Source organism: Littorina saxatilis, unplaced genomic scaffold (assembly GCF_037325665.1).
Source record: "Littorina saxatilis isolate snail1 unplaced genomic scaffold, US_GU_Lsax_2.0 scaffold_574, whole genome shotgun sequence".
NCBI classification, from domain to species: domain Eukaryota; kingdom Metazoa; phylum Mollusca; class Gastropoda; order Littorinimorpha; family Littorinidae; genus Littorina; species Littorina saxatilis.
This window is the reverse complement of record NW_027128239.1, coordinates 61,708-84,002: the sequence shown is the minus strand read 5'-3', so window position 1 is coordinate 84,002 and position 22,295 is coordinate 61,708. Positions and strand designations below refer to the sequence as shown.

The window sequence follows — 22,295 nt, the reverse complement described above, 5'->3', positions numbered from 1 at the left end:
TTGTGCCAAGAAAACCACCATAAATCACCCAGCCCAGACACATCATTCCACCGATGCTCTCCCTTTCTCGCTCTCCTGGGATGGAAACGCAAAAGAGTGGACAGAGGCCAATGGGAAAGGTTTAGACAATGAAATTATTCTGATGCAACCAAATACAGATTATCCACTGTAGGTTGTACGTGTGGGTGATTGTGTTTCAATGAAATACGATTTCCTGTCCTGAGCGTGACGTTTGTCGTCAACAAAAGATCTGTTTTTCTTTTTCATTTGCAAGAGTGAATAACAGCGACACGAACAACCATTTCCCACATTTACGGACAAAAATATACCGAATATGGGTTTACCAATCAGAAAGAAGAATATAAGGGAAAAGCATTTAACTAAGTAGATCTTGTTTTACGCAGCGACAACCAAACAAAGCATAGGCCTACACTCGCATGCACACACCACCGCCTCAATTATAACCACCACCATCCCTACCACAACCGACGCCGCCGCCACCACAACCACGGAGAGTAGCAACCACGGAGAGTAGCAACCACGGTTGCAGACGGGCGCAGTGGCGTGGTGGTAAGACGTCGGCCTCCTAATCGGGAGGTCGTGAGTTCGAATCCCGGTCGCTGTTGCCTGGTGGATTAAGAGTGGAGATTTTTCCGATCTCCCAGGTCAGCTTATGTGCAGACCTGCTAATGACTTAACACCCTTCGTGTGTACACACAAGCACAAGACCAAGTGCGCACGGAAAAGATCCTGTAATCCATGTCGGAGTTCGGTGGGTTATGGAAACACGAAAATACCCAGCATGCCTACTCAACGAAAGCGGAGTGAAGCTGACTATGCTCTTAGAGTATAGTTTGGGGAACCCAAATGGGCAAACGAGCTCACACGTAACCCGAAAATTCTGAAACGCTGAAGAAGAAGAAGAAGAAGTTTGCAACAGAAATGACCTTTGTGCGATCGGTATCGTCCCCGAACGCTCTCAAGCTCAAGACAACAGTGCGTTTTTTTCTTGAGGTCTTGACGACTCGCAGTTTGGCAACAACAACAACAACAACAACAACAACAACAACAACAACAACAACAGTATCACGGTCTGTTTTGTCCTTAGACGCTCTCCATTTCAACAACTATGAGTGGTTTTTGTTGTTTTTTGTTTTTTGCTGCGCCTTTTCACCAATCGCAGGTCAGACACCACCGCCACCACCACCACCACCACCAACAAAGGTAACAATAACAATATCAACAATTACCCGTGTCGCGGTCAGTATCATCTCCGGACGCCCTCCAGCTCAGCATTACAGTGCGGTTTTTGCTTGATGTCTTCACCACGCGCAGATCGGAAATGCGCACTGGGGCCTCCCTGTCACCCGCATGCGCAGGACTGGGTTTTGTTTTGTTGTTGGGCGTGATGACGACATATCCGGCAGAGACAGAGCGCTGGACAAAAACGTCCCGTGGATCGATGGGCGCTATGGAACAAAAAAAATGTGTATAAAAATAATTCGTAAACAACTTGAAGTGAACAGATGAAAATGTCCCCCCCCCCCCCCCTGTGATTCCTCTGTTTTGCTTTAGTTACCCACCCCACCCCCACAATTTGTTCTTCTGGTTTATTTTTGTCAAGTCCACCATCATGAAGATTTGTGTAATATTGTATTGTATTGGTCACGTGGTATAAGCTTTTTGCTTGAGTTCGTGTCTTCGTTGCATACTGTTAATTGTTTCATGTCTTATATTTTAAATGGCATTTTGTTTAAACCAAATGGTAAGTGATGGCATGTGATGAGATCAACTTCCTTTGTTGCTAGGTCAGCAGACGACATTACGTTTTGTCACCGGAAAAAGCTACATCTAAGTCTCCTCGCATACTTTATATTCTTTATATTGTATGATTTTGCCTCTTTACCGTAATGCTTTTTCAGTTTGTAAGACAAGGTATCACAAATTAATTCATGGCAAAAAACCGTCATATAGAAAGGATGATTGACCTCAAAGGCTGTTGATAAAAGAACGGGCTCCATAATGTTCTGTGAAACAATTTCAAATATTTGATGTTGATTGAAAAACACGACAAAGCATGCAACCTTGCAAATGAAAAATACCAAAACTGTCAAACGAAATGAACACACACAGAGAAACGATAGGATTGAATTGTTAAGTAAAGACGAACACACACGACAAGCAAGCCAGAAAAATACAGTATTCCAGCCAGCACTTTCAATACCCAGTGACAGTAAACATAAATACAAATACAGTATTCCAGCCAGCACTTTCAATACCCAGTGACAGCAAACAATAAATACAAATACAGTATTCCAGCCAGCACTTTCAATACCCAGTGACAGCAAACAATAAATACAAATACAGTATTCCAGCCAGCACTTTCAATACCCAGTGACAGTAAACATAAATAAATACAAATAAAGAAAATGAGGATGAAAATCGCTTGTTCATTTCAAGGCTTGTTATTCTCTCAGGTGCCAGGAGCCTGGTTCCGCATACCTCTCATTTACTCAATTACACATGTCGCATGCATTTTTAGAGCGCTAACTTCCTTTGTTTATCAGATCAGTACAGTGGAACCCCCCTTTTAAGACCACCCAATTTAAGACGTCTTTCTCTCTTGTAAGACCCTGTTTTCTTAGACTTTTTGTTCATAACCTCTGTAAAAAAAAAAAAAAAAAAAAAAAAAAAAAAAAACTCTGTAAATTTACCCCCAGTTTAAGACTCCCTCCTTTTTAAGACCTGACTTTTTTCTCAGATTTTTGAAAGTCTTTAAAGAAGGGTTCCACCATAAAAAATAAAACGACTCAAACTGACCAGTGTCCGCAGCCTTGTGGTCAACATGTCCGGTGGCCGCCACGCGGACAGTATACAGTCCCGGGTCACTCAGCTTGGAGAAGTAACGCGAGTACACCCCGTCGTTCTCCACGATGTCTGCGCCTGCAAATCAAGTGCAGAGTGAGGCCTTCTTATCAGCCAGATGATTTCTCTTTGGAAAAACATTCAAATCTGATCCAGTCAAGACTCAAGACTCAAGACTGTCCATATATACTGTTCAAAAAAAGAAACGCATAGTTGCTACTTGCCAAATTTGTTTTATTTTTCGAAAAAATTAACAGAAAATCCAATATTTAGATTATTTGTTTGAAATTTGGTATGGACACAGTTGAATGCACACACAGTTCATTTGCATCTTCAAATCAATCAGTCAATCAATACGATTGGGTGCCGAGGCTGTCAAGTCAGTAGGGGGTGTGACTGCCTTGAGCAGCAACAACTGCCCGGCACCTTCTGGGAATGGACTGGATCAGATGCCGGATATCTTGCTGTGGGATGGTGTCCCACTCCTCCTGAAGTGCCTGCAATAGATCGCGGTGATTTGCCGGCGCTTCTTCTCGCCTGCGCACACGTCTGTCCAATTCATCCCAGAGGTGTTCTATCGGGTTCATGTCTGGCGACATGGATGGCCAGGGAAGCACCTGGACATGGTGGTCGGTGAGGAACTGGGTGGTGAGTCGTGCTGTGTGCGGGCGAGCGTTGTCCTGCTGGAATATGGCATCCTGGTCAGCCAGAAGAGGAAGGGCGTGTGGGCGCAGAATTTCCTCCACGTATCGCTGGGCAGTTATGCGCCCTTGGACGTGCACCAGGGTGCTCCTTCCAGCGGTATTGATCGCCCCCCACACCATGACGCCTCCACCACCATGAACGGGTGCCTCATCCACACAGTTGGGCGCGTAACGTTCGTTTACTCTCCGGTAGACCCTCCTCCGACCATCATGTCGCTGGAGCAGGAAGTAGGACTCGTCGCTGAACCACACGTGTCTCCAGTGATTCCGGACGGTCCAGCGAAGGTGCTGGTTGCCCCACTGCACTCGGTTCTGGCGATGGCGGCGGGTGAGGACAGCTCCTCTGTGAGGTCTGCGAGCTCTCAAACCAGCTTCATGCAGGCGGTTCCGCACGGTCTGGTCCGATAATCGGTGTGGCCCGGGGAGAGCCTGGACAGAAGATGAGGCCGACAGGAAACGATTCCGGAGGTGGCGGAGCCGTATGAAGCGGTCGTGAGCAGCAGTTGTCGCCCTTGGTCTTCCCGCTCGTGGCAAGTCAGCAACGGAGCCAGTGGCTTGAAACCTGACCCACAGTCTACTGATGGTGCTCTGGGACACGTGGAAGTGCCTGGTGATTGCACTTTGACTTTGGCCTGCTTGTAAACGACCCAATGCAATTTGGCGGTCTTCTCTGCTCAATCGGGCCATCTTTCGTCGCTGAATTGTCGTCTGATTTCTTTGTGGCGAACAATCCGCTTTTATGGGTTTTGGAAGACATGGTGAGAGCTCAATATTCCCCGAGTTTCACGAGATTACACTGAAGCATGACGAGTGGTCATGCCAAATGAGCAATTTTGACATTGTAGCCACTGATAACGCATGCGTCACGTGCAGAGCTCATTTGTGGCAATGGACGAAAGGTCGACGACCAGATAAAAATTTTCTGCAGTTTGGTGGATATCCTTGTAGCCATATAACTAAATTAACCAAATATTACAAGCTATGCGTTTCTTTTTTTGAACAGTATAAAAACAAGGACAATTGGCATGTAGTGTCGGGCAATCTAAAGGAACTAAAGAGATCCATACATCTAAAGGAACTAAAGAGATCCATACATCTAAAGGAACTAAAGAGATCCATACATCTAAAGGAACTAAAGAGATCCATACATCTAAAGGAACTAAAGAGATCCATACATCTAAAAAGAGATAGACTGCTAACGTTCCAAAATTCAGAATAAAAAACAACAAAGGTAAGTTATTGGAACTTTTTAACGTTCAAACGTTCCAATAGCTGGTTGGTGGGTTTTTTTAGTCTAAAGAGATTCATGACTTTTTTGAGACGACCAAAAGTAAAAATAGCCTATATTGTTGCCAGCTTCCAGCATTTGTTGCCCGCTATCCTAATACCTTCAAAATCACAACTGCCGCTTTACTTCAACCAAGAAGCTTCGGACAATCTACAATCAGAACAGTCCTTCAGTACCTAGTGGACATTCTCATCGTACTGCATATTTTCTTCAGTGACCAATAATTCCGTATTCCAAGAGCGTGAATTGCAATGAATCGCAAGCTTGAAACATTCATCAACTGGTCAATGCGTTAAATTCAAGAGCAGTGTCCCAAATTAACTCAGTCCGACAACTATCCGCCATTTCGTTTGTTCCCTTGAACATTCACATACAAATGCGAAATGAATCGAATTTTAATGTCAAATGTATTGCTTTTCCCGGGCCACGATTTTTCCCCAGTTTCAAGACAATCCGTGTGCTTCGGCCACGTCACAAGACATGACATCCTCTTTAAAACCATCCCACAAGACACTATTGACGCAAACGTGGAAGACAACGGAAGAGCTGGTCCGACAACGCTAAAGAATGGACGCCCAAGAGCTTCCCTGTCCTCCTGTCGACGGCCCCCAACAGAACAGCCTGGAGAAGGGTCTCACGTCCCCCCGACGACTGTCCCAGTCAGGGGACGGATGATGATGATGATGATGATGATGAGGGCCCCAAAGGGTTTAAAATCGTGATCGTGATTGGCGTTTTTTGACTTTTCTGTGACCGTGATTGCCGAAATTTCCATTTCTGTGATCGTGATGGGACTTTGCCCGTGATCCGTGATGACAAAAAAATCAAGTCTCGTGATCGTGATCGTCATTTGTTTTCGTGATCGTGATGGGCATTATTGCAAAGCATTTTATTTTCAACGTACATTTTTCACAGCTGTATCACTCTATGATCCTCTATTCGTCAAGGAGCCAATCCCGATTGAAGGGAAGCAACAACACATTCAGAAATATGATTTTGACAGAGATCCAATCAGAAGGCAAATTGCAAAAGTCTGCCAAACTTCATCCAATGGAAGGGCTTCGTGCAAAAGTTTTGAGTGCATTCAGTCAAATTCGAATTCGAAGATCAAAAATGGCGTGCAGCGGTACTGTCATCGAACTTCTGTTATATTTTGTGGATTCAAGCCAGACCAAAGCAGGCGGCGAGAATGCCTTCCTTCTGCGGGTCGGTCTTTCCGAAGACGAAATATCAAGGTATGTTGATCTATGTTGCTCTATGACTGTTCTGAATGAAGGCAAAGATCTTGAAATTTGTTCAAGATCTTTGAGTTTGAGTGAGATCATTGACATTGTCGACATTGCCACGTCCGGCTGTCACTCGCTCAGTGTGACCTCGACTGGCTCGAGATCGAGTCTGCGTGTAGCCAAAACCGAAACTAGAAATGTGTTTTTTCATCCCAGCAACGTGGACACGCTTGGCATAGATTCTAATTGTCGCTTCTTTGCATTAAGCTTGGATTTATTTTAGCGCCTGTAAACTTTACTATCAACAATGGGTTAAATTCAGAAACAATGGTGGGGAGACGTGTCAGTTTGGGTCATTTGATCCTCATGTCAAAGACGATCAAAGTCATGTTCGTTGGGGATTTTGTCAGGCATGCTACTTTTCCGGTAATTGCTGGAAATCCGATAAAGCCGTTTTCAAAATCCGGTAAAGTCAAATTTATTCCGGTGAAGTTGAAAAATTTCCGCAAAAACGATCCGTGTGAATATCGCGCAACGCGACTGGGCGCCGGTCTCAATGAAGCCAGCGCACAGAGTTGTGTTGTTTTCACCAGTTTGGAGGTGTGCTGAATGGTGGTGGGGGGAGGCTAAAATGGGATTTTTAACAAGATCACAACACTATTACAGCCCTGAAAATGATGCCCAGGATGCACCAGATTGCACAGATTTTAACCTTTTTTAGAAAAAAAATTCGGGGGGGCATGCCCCCGGACCCCCCCTAGTTGGCTCGCCTGCTTCGCGGGTTCAGGCTTGTGGCTTCGCCACTGGCACTGCGCGCTTCTTTCAGGTAAACATTTTTGGCCTGTAGCATTCCTGTTTGTTTTTCAAGGCCATGAAACCAGGCCAAACCTGGCATTCAGAAATAAATAACATTGAGTTTTATTATAATTATAGAATGTATAAAGAGAATTTTGAGTTTGAAAAGTACTTGTCCATCCTGCCGGTTAATTTAGCAAACGCTGTTTTAAAATTTAGAACTCTGAATCATAAATTGCCTATACAAAAAGGTAGGACTCTTGGTATTCCCAGACAAGACAGAATCTGTCACAAATGTTCATCAGGTGACCTTGGGGACGAGTTCCATTATATTTTTGTATGTCCTTTCTTTACCAATTATAGAAAACAGTTGTTACGGTGCTATTATTATGTCCGCCCCAATTCAGTAAAATTCAGAGAGCTTTTTTCCACTACAAAAAAGAGTTTATTGCTAAAACTCGCAAAGTTCATGACACTTGTCATGGACTGTTTGAGAAGCGAGTAAAATTTAATTCCCTTTTAGCTTTATACTCCGTTATCTGTTTTGTGTTGTTTGTAATAGTATTTTTGTCCTTATGTTAACCCACCCATCACCCCCCCCCCCCTCTCCCTTCCCCCCATTTCCCATAGTAAAGAAATGTATGTAATCACTTTGCACTTGTAATGTTTTATTATTTTTTGTATTATTATTATCATTATTATTATTATTATTATTATTATTATTATTATTTATTATTATTATTGTTGAATTGTTTCTTGTATTGTTTTTGCTCTCCCTCACCCCTCAACTCCCTTTTCTGTACATAGTCTGATTTCTTTTTGTTTTAGTTCCTTTTATTTGGTGTTGAATGAAATGTGTTTTTATTGTGTTTTTTAATTTTCCATGTACCCTCACGGGGTTTTATTGGAATAAATAAAACTTGAACTTGTGTACCTCAAATTGTATGGCAAAGTTGAAAATAAAGAACCCATTACACATACATGTACTTTAATTTCAATCCACCGAATAGTTTTTGAGAAAATGGGTTTACAAGATTTAGCTCTGGAAATGTGAAATTGTGCAAGTATATATTCATGTGTGTGAGTGAGGGTGTGGGAGTTGAATGTGTATGACTCTATGAGTGAGAGAGAGAGAGAGAGAGAGAGAGAGAGAGAGAGAGAGAGAGAGAGAGAGAGAGAGAGAGAGAGAGAGAGAGAGAGAGAGAGAGAGAGAGAGAGAGAGAAAACAATGAAAACAACATTCTTGTTACTGATTACAAATCATGATATGTATTTCTATGTGTGTATGAAAGAGAATTCAACAAATAATAATAAGAAAGTGCAACAGTTCTCACTTTGTGTTGAATAAACAATAGATCCAGAGGAGCGAATTACTGTGTGGTTGTGTTTACTTTGACACGTGCTTTCTGTACCTGAAACTTTTACCGTGACCGTGATTTGCCACTGGTGTTCGTGATCGTGAAAACAAAAATCAAGGTAACTGTGATCGTGAAAGCTAAAATTTCCCTTCCCGTGATCGTGATGATACCCCCCCTTTGGGGCCCTCGATGATGATGATGATGATGATGATCACGTTTCTCTCTGTCTGTAAAGTTTGGTATCTGGCTACATCGTCCTTGAAATTTGGGACACTATTCTTGAGAAAATATGTTGCATCTCCATCCAAGAAAAAAACACCTACCTGCACCATTGTCCATCAGGGCAACGTTTTCCAAGCTTCCATCCGGCATGGTAACAAGGGCGGTTACTCTCATTCCAATCACTGGATTGTCTCCCCTCGTGACTTCCGCAAAAATGTGCATGGTCAGGGGCAAGGTTTGTTTCTTTTGAATCAGTGTCCCCGACATGAGAACAGGGTGCGAGGTGGTGCGGACAGGAGAGGATATGACGAGAAATGAGATACGTTGATAGCCGGCAGGGTTGGTGATTTTGTACCACCATCTGCCCGACTGCAATACGGGAAAACAACAAATTTCAATTCTGCAGTTTTTCAAAAACACATAGACTGCTAACGCCCCAAAATTCAGAATAAAAAACCAAGAAAGGTAGGTTGTTGGAACGTTTGTTATTGACAAAGTAATACATTCACAAATATATCGACTCAACGGTCTTTCGAGTGCACAGACAAACGAAAACTTATCTGGCTGGTGAATAAACAAAATCAACCAGATAATTTTTCGTTATTAATTGTTTGTCCGTGCACTTGAAAGACCGTTGGGTCGATATATTTGTGAATGTATTGTTTTGTCAATAACAAGCAAGAATTGTAGGTTATTGGAACGTTTGATTATTGACGAAACAAAGCGTTACGTTTACAGTACGTCGACCCAGTGGTCATTTAAAGACAGACAGACAAACACTCATGTTACAAACAATGAACTTATCTCAAAATCGTCGATGAAACTCTGCAGTAACAATCAAGTTCAGTATTCACAAGAAACTGTTTAAGGTCAACGGTAAGCTTAGTCAATACAGTCACTGTGAACATTCAATAATTATTGTCTTTGGATATAAACGAAGAAGAAGGATAAACATTCATGGCAATTTGCTACATTTATACTCATTTTGGTTTTACTTTGAACATGATACCGCTCCCGATCCCAACGACATAACTCGCGTGTGAGTGTGAATAGTTTAAGCTTCAGTGATCTCTGAAGGTGTCTGTAACTATCCCCCTGACCCTTGCTTGAACTGATTTCCCGGATTGTTCGGTACAATGTTCACTAAAACGGCTTTACCTAAACACTAAACGCTATATATGTACACTGACTTTCGGGAGTTTCCTGAAAAAACAATTTTGGTCCACTCTTGTTTAAACATTTATGATCTTGAAAAAAATGCGTTATCAAAACTTTGAACACTATAAAACACTGATTCTATGCACCAAAATCAACACACAAGGTAACGAAATGTTCCATAACTGTGATTGTTACTAGTAGTGTGACATCAAATACGATGAAATACAAGACAAAAGCAGCGCTCACCTCTGCTGTTCCGGGTATTGCAATTTTAGCCATCTGGAGACGGTGATCCAGACTGTACTCGGGGTAGATGTGGCTGTACACCCGCCCCGAGGGTGACCTCACGCTTACTTCGGGTACCATGACGTCATAGGCTACCAAAAAGGCAGTCTTGCTCCCGAGGTCTTCGTCTATGGAGAAATAACCGTCCAGCGAACCGTGTTGTGAAAGTCCTTCTGCTTGGCTCAGAATCTGAGAGATCAAATTATGATCAGATGTGTATTCGACAGAGGACTGTGGCATATGTACCTCACAGAAAGGAAAGCAAGGCGTCAGGCACACACACGCACGCACGCACGCACCCACACACGCACGCACGCACGCACACACACACAAACACACACGTACACACACACACACACACACACACACACACACACACACAAACACACACACACACACACACACACACACACACACACACACACAAGGAAAAGTGGTGAGATTGAAGCATAAGATCGTCACATTATGGGAAAATCCACATAAATATCCATGATACATGGTCTGCGTTTACTCATTTCCCAATTCATTTAAATTCAAGCATAAAACCGGCGTTTTGTACACAGTACAGTAGCCAGCCACTTGTAAGACCCGCAATTTAAGACCTCCCCCTTTTTAAGACCTCGATATTCCAGATTTGTTGTGCATGTACCCCCATTTTACGACTCCCTCCTCTTTAAGGCCTGACTTTCTGAGATTATTGGAGGTCGGAAATGGGGGGTTTCACAGTACGATGTGCAGAGTGCATGTGTACCTGAATGGGCGTGGGCGTGGCAGAGGGCGTGGTGCTCGAGCTCTGTAACATGGTGAAGAAAGCGTCGGTTGCTGCCGTGGAGCTGTGCAGATTGCTGTCACAGTACACACGCCCACCTGTTGATGAATTAATTTATCAATTATGAATGAATGAACGATATAAGTAATAGAAATGGTCTCCCCCAAAAAGTCTAGACGCATGGAAACGGCTGAGGAAATGCACTGCACTTAAAATAAAATAAAAAGCTGTGTGAGCACTTGCTGAGAACAACCTTTTTTAGGGGGGGGGGGGGGGGAGTGGGGGCAACTGTTTACCTGTGTTATAAGCCAGGTGTTCCAACTCAGGTTGAGGCGGTCCCCCCAGAACGACAAAGCTCACAGCCACGCTAGCGGACCGAAGCACAGGCAGAGCCGATGTCAGTTTCGTTCCGCTCGTTTCTCTTCCGTCCGTTACGACAACCACGTGACCTCCGCTGGCATGACGGGAACGCGTCGGCAGTTCACGTGAATGTCGGGAAGGCGGAAGTGACGAGTTCGTAGAGGAGGATGAGCTGATTGTAGTTTTTGCTTCTGGTGTTTCTGGGGTTGGTTTCGAGATTTGTAACAACTGAGGGAAACAGCGAGTAGAAAGAAACTTGACAAATGCTGGTAAAATGAGAATATCACGAAATGTTACAAACAAATGTCATGTCTCTTTTTTTTTTAAACATACTTGTTCACTTCTAAGGTCACCCATAAGCGAAGGTATGCATACAACAATAGAGTAGCAGCGGTTCTATGAGTGGAGGTTTTTATTTTGTGTTTTCTTGTATAAGTCTAAAAAGAATGTCCCTCCTCCCCCCCCCTCCCCCATCGGTGCATTTCAGATCTCAAATGAAGTATCATGAATGCAAAAGTGGCAAACATAAATCTAATCTCAAAGATATGGTTCATCTCCGTCTTATACTTTATGATTATTATACGTCATTTGCATTCTTTGTTATATGAAGTCTTATATCGCGCGCGTATCTCCAGACTCGGACTCAAGGCGCAGAGATCTATTTATGCCGTGTGAGATGGAATTTTTTTTACACAATACATCACGCATTCACACCGACCAGCAGATCGCAGCCATTTCGGCGCATATCCTACTTTTCACGGCCTATTATTCCAAGTCACACGGGTATTTTGGTGGACATTTTTTATCTATGCCTAACCAATTTTGCCAGGAAAGACCCTTTTGTCAATCGTGGGATCTTTAACGTGCACACCCCAATGTAGTGTACACGAAGGGACCTCGGTTTTTCGTCTCATCCGAAACTATGACACTGGACACAGAACAAGATAGTCAGTGTTCTACCAGACCTGAATTGGTGTAAAATGTCATATTCCTGTCAAAAAGAAATATAAACTTATATATCGATCCATTATACTAATAATTAGAGTGAATGAACAGTCTCGGACAGCCGCCTAAGTAAGAGTTAAGTCGTACTCCGGCTTCCCACGGCTCAAGACTGATATTAGTAGATGAATTCAGGAAATAACTTTGTCGGGTTTGTGCGGGCTTTAAAAGAGTGAAAACTCTTGCGTTAAGTGAGGCAAGCTTTCCACGCGTGCTCCTAGTCCACGTGTTTTAGGACCGCCTCTTGCAAGTGACTGGACTCTGATGTCACGGTGGAAAGTTTGACTCATTTAAAGCAAGAGTATCCATACAAACCCATACAAACCCGAGATGATTATTAACATCGTCCTTTGCTCGCATTTCAATATTAAAAAAAAAAACTTTTGTAAATATGGTATTGCAGAGCATGCCATGTAGTATTCTCTATGTTAAATTGATACATTTTGTTAAAACCAGGAACCCGAACGCTGATGAATCCAAAAGGAATCCTGACCTTGGCAGCAGAGGTCAAGGCCAATGTGATGTCTGTGGCACCGCTCTCGGTGTCAGGCAGGTCATCAGCAAAGCTCTGTCTGTCGTGTGTGGTGTTCAGTGCCTGTAGTGCCCGCTTTACCTGCGAGTCGTCACTGAACGTTGTCAGACCCACTTCTGTGGCGGGCGCCACCCCTTCCTGAATGAACGTGGCCACCGCTTGCTTCATGCGCGTCAGTTTTTCATCATCCTGCAAAGATTTAAACCAGAAGTTTATTTTCGGACAATGTAACAAAACAATAAAGGCAGTTCTAGGTTCAGTACTGTTACCAACAACACAGTAAATGTTGTGTCAAGATCACTTACCCCCATACTCTGCGATGTATCCAACGGCCAGCCTGCACGACGTCTAAGAAGGACATCGGATCCACCCTTATTGGTTAACATTTTCCACTTCTTTACTAAAGCAGATACCCCTTCCCCGTTTGCTGCAAATGACCAACACCATAGTAAATGCTGTGTCAAGCACACTCAACCGGAGTGGCACAGAAATGTGAGCGCTTGCCTCCTACGCTGGAGGTCGTAGGTTCGATCCTCACTCAGGGTTTACAAATACCTGATTTTTCCGAGCGCTCTACAGTCCACCCAGCTGAAAATAGGTACCTGTGCCGGGGTAGGCATAGGCAGCGAGGGAGAGGAGTGGGCAGCGCCCTCATAAAGCTGGCCCGTAGTTGAGTTCTTTAATAATATCTCGCCCCAGACGACTGAACATGTTTATGGAACTACCTTTACCTACGTTTTAACCAATCAAACTCACCCCCATGACGGGCGCAGTGGCCTAGTGGATATGACATGGGCCTCCTAGTCGGAAGGTCGTGAGTTCAAATCCCGGCCGCGGCCGTCTGGTGGGTTAAGGGTGGAGATTTCCCGATCTCACAGGTCAACTTATGTGCAGACCTGCTAGTGCCTTATCCCCCTTCATGTGTACACGCAAACACAAGACCAAGTGCGCACGTAAACGATCCTGTAATCCATGTCAGAGTTCGGTGGGTTTATATAGAACACAAAAATACCCAGCATGCTTCCCCCGAAAGCGGCGTATGGCTGCCCAAATGGGGGGAGTTTCAGTCCATGAAGGAAACAACAACTCACCCCCATACTCTGCGATGTGTCGAGGGCCAGCACCAGCCGCCGAGAGGTGCCAGCCTGCACGACGTCGAAGATGGGAGCGGTGTCCATGCCGCTGCGTGTGGGGTTGGCCTCGTTGCTGAAATCCTGGGAGGACGAGATGACGTCCCACGTGCTCCGGTGCGCGCACAGTCGGTTGTGACGACTCGGGGCGTCGTAGTTGTGCTTGGTGGCGTTGTTGCTGCTATTGTCGTTGCAGAATTTGCTGATCTGCGAAAGGGAACTGATCAAGTTTTGGGTGGTACGAGGGTTGTTCAAGTTTTGGGTGGTACGAGGGTTGTTTAAGTTTTGGGTGGTACGAGGGTTGTTTAAAAAGTACGTGTAGAGAAAGGAGGTGTTCAAAATATGCAAGGTATCAAGTCGCATTTTTCAGCATACGCAAACTTATAAACATCAACATTTTCCAATGATGCTTGAGAGAATGTAAACTTGCTCTTCATATGTGGCAATTTCTGCGAAAACTGTTACTGTGGTCAAAATTATTGTTATATGCGCCCAAGACTTTTGTTCATTTTTTCTCCCATCTGCGTAACCAAGTGCTATCCCTATTACTGCCTTGAACTTTTAGAAGTTCAGCTTGAACTGGGAGTCAGTGAGCACAGTGAAGTTTATTCACATTTTAGTCAACTGTGTCTACAATCAGGGGGTTTGGTCAACAATGCCCACAGTCGCTGTCATGGCCACAATTATTATCCTCAGTTCAATAATAATCCTTGGATTTGTTTAGTTTGAAGTGGAAACAGTTGGCTTGAACTGTTTCCCATACTCTCTAAAAGAATGGTAAGCCATAATAATAGGACAACCAGCGACATACTCTCTAAAAGAATGGTCAGCCATAATAATAGGACAACCAGCGACATACTCTCTAAAAGAATGGTCAGCCATAATAATAGGACAACCAGCGACATACTCTCTAAAAGAATGGTAAGCCATAATAATAGGACAACCAGCGACATACTCTCTAAACGAATGGTCAGCCATAATAATAGGACAACCAGCGACATACTCTCTAAAAGAATGGTCAGCCATAATAACAGGACAACCAGCGACATACTCTCTAAAAGAATGGAAAGCCATAATAACAGGACAACCAGCGACATACTCTCTAAAAGAATGGAAAGCCATAATAATAGGACAACCAGCGACATACTCTCTAAAAGAATGGTCAGCCATAATAATAGGACAACCAGCGACATACTCTCTAAAAGAATGGTCAGCCATAATAATAGGACAACCAGCGACATACTCTCTAAAAGAATGGTCAGCCATAATAACAGGACAACCAGCGACATACTCTCTAAAAGAATGGTCAGCCATAATAACAGGACAACCAGCGACATACTCTCTAAAAGAATGGTCAGCCATAATAATAGGACAACCAGCGACATACTCTCTAAAAGAATGGAAAGCCATAATAATAGGACAACCAGCGACATACTCTCTAAAAGAATGGTCAGCCATAATAATAGGACAACCAGCGACATACTCTCTAAAAGAATGGAAAGCCATAATAATAGGACAACCAGCGACATACTCTCTAAAAGAATGGAAAGCCATAATAATAGGACAACCAGCGACATACTCTCTAAAAGAATGGTCAGCCATAATAACAGGACAACCAGCGACATACTCTCTAAAAGAATGGAAAGCCATAATAATAGGACAACCAGCGACATACTCTCTAAAAGAATGGAAAGCCATAATAATAGGACAACCAGCGACATACTCTCTAAAAGAATGGTCAGCCATTATAACAGGACAACCAGCGACATACTCTCTAAAAGAATGGTCAGCCATAATAACAGGACAACCAGCGACATACTCTCTAAAAGAATGGAAAGCCATAATAATAGGACAACCAGCGACATACTCTCTAAAAGAATGGAAAGCCATAATAATAGGACAACCAGCGACATACTCTCTAAAAGAATGGTCAGCCATAATAATAGGACAACCAGCGACATACTCTCTAAAAGAATGGAAAGCCATAATAATAGGACAACCAGCGACATACTCTCTAAAAGAATGGTCAGCCATAATAATAGGACAACCAGCGACATACTCTCTAAAAGAATGGAAAGCCATAATAATAGGACAACCAGCGACATACTCTCTAAAAGAATGGTCAGCCATAATAACAGGACAACCAGCGACATACTCTCTAAAAGAATGGTAAGCCATAATAATAGGACAACCAGCGACATACTCTCTAAACGAATGGTCAGCCATAATAATAGGACAACCAGCGACATACTCTCTAAAAGAATGGTCAGCCATAATAATAGGACAACCAGCGACATACTCTCTAAAAGAATGGTCAGCCATAATAATAGGACAACCAGCGACATACTCTCTAAAAGAATGGAAAGCCATAATAATAGGACAACCAGCGACATACTCTCTAAAAGAATGGAAAGCCATAATAATAGGACAACCAGCGACATACTCTCTAAAAGAATGGAAAGCCATAATAATAGGACAACCAGCGACATACTCTCTAAAAGAATGGAAAGCCATAATAATAGGACAACCAGCGACATACTCTCTAAAAGAATGGAAAGCCATAATAATAGGACAACCAGCGACATACTCTCTAAAAGAATGGAAAGCCATAATAATAGGACAACCAGCGACATACTCTCTAAAAGAATGGAAAGCCATAATAATAGGACAACCAGCGACATACTCTCTAAAAGAATGGTAAGCCATAATAATAGGACAACCAGCGACATACTCTCTAAAAGAATGGAAAGCCATAATAATAGGACAACCAGCGACATACTCTCTAAAAGAATGGAAAGCCATAATAATAGGACAACCAGCGACATACTCTCTAAAAGAATGGAAAGCCATAATAATAGGACAACCAGCGACATACTCTCTAAAAGAATGGAAAGCCATAATAATAGGACAACCAGCGACATACTCTCTAAAAGAATGGAAAGCCATAATAATAGGACAACCAGCGACATACTCTCTAAAAGAATGGAAAGCCATAATAATAGGACAACCAGCGACATACTCTCTAAAAGAATGGTAAGCCATAATAACAGGACAACCAGCGACATACTCTCTAAAAGAATGGAAAGCCATAATAATAGGACAACCAGCGACATACTCTCTAAAAGAATGGAAAGCCATAATAATAGGACAACCAGCGACATACTCTCTAAAAGAATGGAAAGCCATAATAATAGGACAACCAGCGACATACTCTCTAAAAGAATGGAAAGCCATAATAATAGGACAACCAGCGACATACTCTCTAAAAGAATGGTAAGCCATAATAATAGGACAACCAGCGACATACTCTCTAAAAGAATGGAAAGCCATAATAATAGGACAACCAGCGACATACTCTCTAAAAGAATGGAAAGCCATAATAATAGGACAACCAGCGACATACTCTCTAAAAGAATGGAAAGCCATAATAATAGGACAACCAGCGACATACTCTCTAAAAGAATGGAAAGCCATAATAATAGGACAACCAGCGACATACTCTCTAAAAGAATGGAAAGCCATAATAATAGGACAACCAGCGACATACTCTCTAAAAGAATGGAAAGCCATAATAATAGGACAACCAGCGACAAACACCATCCAAGATTCAAATTTGCGACAACGCCCTCACTCTTAACAGAAATCTTTAACGTTTGAACACATTTCTGCAGCAAGTTTGGAACATTTTGTGACATAGTACATGGTTCTATACATACCAGCAAAAGAGGCACAAGTAATAAACACAGTGTTCACAAGTGTTCATTTGAACACTAATAACACTAGGTGTGCTACTTTCGCCAGTAGAACTATGAACTATGTCGCAAAGTGTCCAAAATTTGTCGCAGAAAATGAATTTATCAATTAAAATTAAAAATTAATATGTTCAAAAGTGGAACATTTCTGTTAAAAGAATGAGCTCACACTCACCGGTTTGATATTAACGTGGTCCATGATGGAAGCCTCTAGCCCGGCAACATAGGGTCCCGCGGGGTAAGGCATAAAGTGGCAGCCCACAGGCCACAGACCCGTGTTCGGATCCAAGGCTCTGCAGTATTCACGCTTGCCAGTGGCAGGATCGGTACGCGTGAGAATGCCCTTGATGAGTTCAGTGCAACGGACGCCCTCCAGGTCTCCAGTGCTGGGAGAGAAGTAGAACTGCGGTTCCGCTTCGAGGGCGTACTCGTCGAACACGCCCCAGCGAAAGTGCGCCCACTCGTGTACCAGTATCTTTTCTGCACATTTCGGAGTTACACAAAAATGAGAATTAAGACAAAAGTAGGGAGGTTTGGCGACAAAGAAGAGGACGAAAAAGAAGTATCTTTTCTGCAGATTTCGGACAGATTTTTTTATTAAGACAAAAAGTGATGATTGGAGAAAAAGGAAAAAAGACGGAGGTTTTGCGATAAAGAAGAACGAAAAAAAGTGAAAAAGAAAAGAGGCACCAAGGAAAAGAATGAAGCAGCAACGATCTCTACTGTCAGATACCGGCCTCGCTCAAAACATAATGTAGTGGACTTTGGGTCCAAGCATGCATGGGCAAGTAACTGAACGAAGTGGATGGGTTTTTTCCTGATGAAACCCTCCTCTTTTCAACCTCTCGCCTTACTTCCTTTCTAGTTCTTCTTTCTTAATTTACTTCTTTTTGAGTGGTGATTGGTGTTGGTTTTCTTCACTTAAAACGATGAGCGAAGTGATCAATGATATCAGAACCAGAAAACAAGAATTGTAGATTGTTGGAACGTGTAATTATTGACAAAACAAAACGTTACATTTTCTAGTACGTCGACCCAGTGGTCTTTGAAGCAGACAGACAGACAAACACTAATGATGCAGATAATGAACTTATCTCAAAATTGGCGATGAAATTCGCTTACAGTTGGCAACGCGCGGAAGAGCAAAATGAAAATTCGGAGTTCGACATAACGCTCCCGATCTTCACTACTCCGTCAGTGTACCGTGTCAGCTTACCTGGAGGTCCAAGGCTGCCTGCCAGGCGCCGATCGGTCAAGACGTCCGTTCCCAGAATAATCCGGATCCCCTGATGACCACAGCCGGCGTATGCCTTCGTCATGGCCGGCTGACGATGGACAAACGGAGATTGCCCAGAATCACTGGAGCGTGTCGATCGCCGTTTGTGGAAATACGGAGATCCCTGTACGCCACTAGAGCGTTTCCCTATGTGAACATCATCTGGAGAAGGCGGTGGGCTTGCTGGAGCTGTGATGATGATGTCTGCGTCATTGAAGACCTGGGACGTAGCTTTGGCGTAAGCGTTGTTGTTGTTGCTCCACGTGGAGGGCACGAGGATTGTGACGTCACGAAATACTGCTCTCTGATTGGTCGCCGCGTAGAGAAAGGCTGAGGCTTTTGTGAACGTGTCCTGCGGAAAAAAAACCCGGTAGTAGTAGTAGTGGTAGTAGTAGTAGTAGTAGTAGTAGTAGTAGTAGTAGTAGTGGTGGTAGTGGTAGTAGTAGTAGTAGTAGTGGTGGTGGTAATGGTAGTAGTAGTAGTAGTAGTGGTGGTGGTAGTGGTGGTGGTAGTGGTAGTTAGTAGTAGCAGAGACTATAGAGTACACAGACTGTATACTCGACAGTCTCTGGTAGTAGTAGTAGTAGTAGTAGTAGTAGTAGTAGTAGTAGTAGTAGTAGTAGTAATAGAAGTAATAGTAGTAGTAGTAGTAGCCGTTGTTGTGGTCGAGATTCTCTTTTAACAAAAGACAAACATTGAGGACCACAACCATGCAGTTACAGAACGTGATATGCGCAGCGTACAGAAGTAATTCCAAGATAAGCGTCAGTTACGTACCAAGTGCATTTAGTGCTGCTCGAAAATAATATGTAAAATAATGCTAAAGAACAAGAACAAAGGGCAATCAATCTCCTTTCTACAAAGATCTGACGCTGTGAATGACACAATTAATTAAAGGTTACAGTTTTGGAACACATGCATAACTGGTTGGTCATCCAGAGTCACAAGTGAAGAAGGCATATATCCGATCAAATCGTTGGCAGTGACAACTATAAAACGAAGGGATTCACCAATCACGAGTAGATGAACGCTCAATGAGAAAAACAGACGGAAAGACAGACATAAATGTATGCATTGAAAAAAATGGGAAAATGTCTCTTCAGAAAGTATTAAGGGCAAGATTTTTTTTTTTTTAACTGTATTTCTTAACTGTACTCTGCATGTTATGTTCCGGTATTACTTGTGGACGAATGGACGAATGGTATGTTATATGTCTGTCTGTCTGTTTTGTCCTAATGTTGTGAATATATGTCTTGTATACTTGCCATTTCAATCAATCAATCAATATGAGGCTTATATCGCGCGTATTCCGTGGGTACAGTTCTAAGTGCAGGGAATTTTTTTTATTTATTTTAATTTCTTTTTTTTATGCAATTTATATCGCGCACATATTCAAGGCGCAGGGATTTATTTATTCCGTGTGAGATGGAATTTTTTTACACAATAAATCACGCATTCACATCGGCCAGCAGATCGCAGCCATTTCGGCGTATATCCTACTTTTCACGGCCTATTATTCCAAGTCACACGGGTATTTTGGTGGACATTTTTATCTATGCCAATACAATTTTGCCAGGAAAGACCCTTTTGTCAATCGTGGGATCTTTAACGTGCACACCCCAATGTAGTGTACACGAAGGGACCTCGGTTTTTCGTCTCATCCGAAAGACTAGCACTTGAACCCACCACCTAGGTTAGGAAAGGGGGGAGAAAATTGCTAACGCCCTGACCCAGGGTCGAACTCGCAACCTCTCGCTTCGCTTTACATCGGAAGTGTGTCGTAATAATGAACTGCTAACATGTAGGCCCTATATCAAATTCTAGGTTTCCTTGAGTGGTAAATGTTGAAGGATGAATGATGATACATTGTAGACGGATACATGTTTTCGTGATTAAAAGCCCCACAATGATGTGCTTGGCAAATAAAAAAATAAAAAAAATAAAAAAATAAAAAAACAGCCTTACCTTAATGGTTTGAACCAATGTTGGGTCGTCTGCCACATTATCGTTTATGGCCACGAGAATGTGTTTGAACTCGTTGTTTTCCAGAACTATCGAACTTGGTCTGGACAAACCCTCACTGGCGCTGACAAACAAAGCTAAACAAAATGTAGCAGTAACGAGCGCTCGAGCTTTCGCCATGTTTACCCACAAAGTTTTCACAATAACAGGGTAGGGTCATGCACTTACTTCACCTGTCTATTCAAACGATACGAGCATTTGCGTCCTTCGGTGTGTTGCAAGGGACACTTACTTATCCAATGGTATATCTCATTCATAGGCACCGACTTGATTAAAATCGACAGGAGACCCTAATACATCTCTCGCCCCGCCCTCTCTCTCTCTCTCTCTCTCTCTCTCTCTCTCTCTCTCTCTCTCTCTCTCTCTCTCTCTCTCTCTCTCTCTCTCTCTCTCTCTCTCTCTCTAAGTTAATGAACAAATTAGTAAGCTAGCTTACATGCTAAAATGCAATCTAATTGTCCACACAGTCAAACATTATTTTGCCAAAATGTCAATGAATTTGATAAATCAAAAATTAGTTTGCCACAGTGCCGCCTCAACTTTTGTGTTAAACCAGATATGACGTCATCAAATTCGTTTGTCGACAAAATGAAAACCAAAACAAAACTTGTGATGATATCATCTGGACAGAAATGTGTGCACAGTTTTCATTAAGAACTGTTCAATAGCTTTCTTGGAATCGCTCTACACACACGCACACATACACACGCACACTGACACACATACACCACCGCCATCGTCTTGATTCCCGGTCTATCTGAAAACATTTAGTGGAAGCTTGACTAAATGTAACAAAATGTTGAGTCTATGGGCAGTTATCGAATACCTGCTGCTTATTCGTGTGCCTGTACGTTGAAGTGCCTTCAAGTATCTCACATGTCATTTGATATGATATCGGCTGACTGTAGGTGACAATGTGAGACACTGACAGTGATAACAAACTGCTCGAAATGAAAACGACGTTGTGAAGTGCGCTTTTTCCTCTGTCTGTGTGTGTCACGTGTGTGTGTGTGTGTGTGTGTGTGTGTGTGTGTGTGTGTGTGTGTGTGTGTGTGTGCGTGCGTGCGTGCGTGCGTGTGTGTGTGTGCGTGTGTGTGTGTATGTGTGTGTGTGTGTGTGCGGGTGTGTGTGCGAGTGTGTGTATGTGTGTGTGTGCGAGTGTGTGTGTGTGTGTGTGTGCGAGTGTGTGTGTGTGTGTGTGTGTGTGTGTGTGTGTGTGTGTGTATGTAATAGGGGTGCATGTTTGTGAGGGTCTATGTGTCGGTGTGTACGTGTGTGTGCATGTGTGTGAATCTGAAGGCATGTAGTGTAATCATACCTTATCTAGTCCCACCTAACTGACAAACACAACAAATCAGCAACACACAAAGCAATATAAGAAGAACGATAAAGACACGAACAGTATAATTGGAGGATGTCTGTACATCAATTATTTTTAATCAGCTGACTTATTATCTAAACAACCATTCGGCAGTAGTTTACATTTGTATTTTATCGACATGATGTTGAGTATGAATTTGTTGATATGCAATAATACGATGTTCTTGTTCT

General features: G+C 42.9%; 1 protein-coding gene across 1 annotated transcript; it reads right to left on the bottom strand.

The window, feature by feature from the left end:
- Nucleotides 1–1,250: 1,250 nt before the first annotated feature.
- LOC138956613 (calcium-activated chloride channel regulator 1-like) lies at nucleotides 1,251–20,984 on the bottom strand (the record flags this gene model as incomplete). Its single annotated transcript, XM_070327927.1, is given in 11 exon segments — nucleotides 1,251–1,469; nucleotides 2,821–2,943; nucleotides 8,560–8,827; nucleotides 9,863–10,090; nucleotides 10,653–10,768; nucleotides 10,967–11,258; nucleotides 12,526–12,753; nucleotides 13,656–13,901; nucleotides 17,622–17,926; nucleotides 18,663–19,074; nucleotides 20,688–20,984. Coding segments are annotated over 11 exon segments (2,614 nt in total), but the record flags the coding sequence as incomplete, so codon positions are not given.
- Between the last annotated feature and the right edge of the window lie 1,311 nt (nucleotides 20,985–22,295).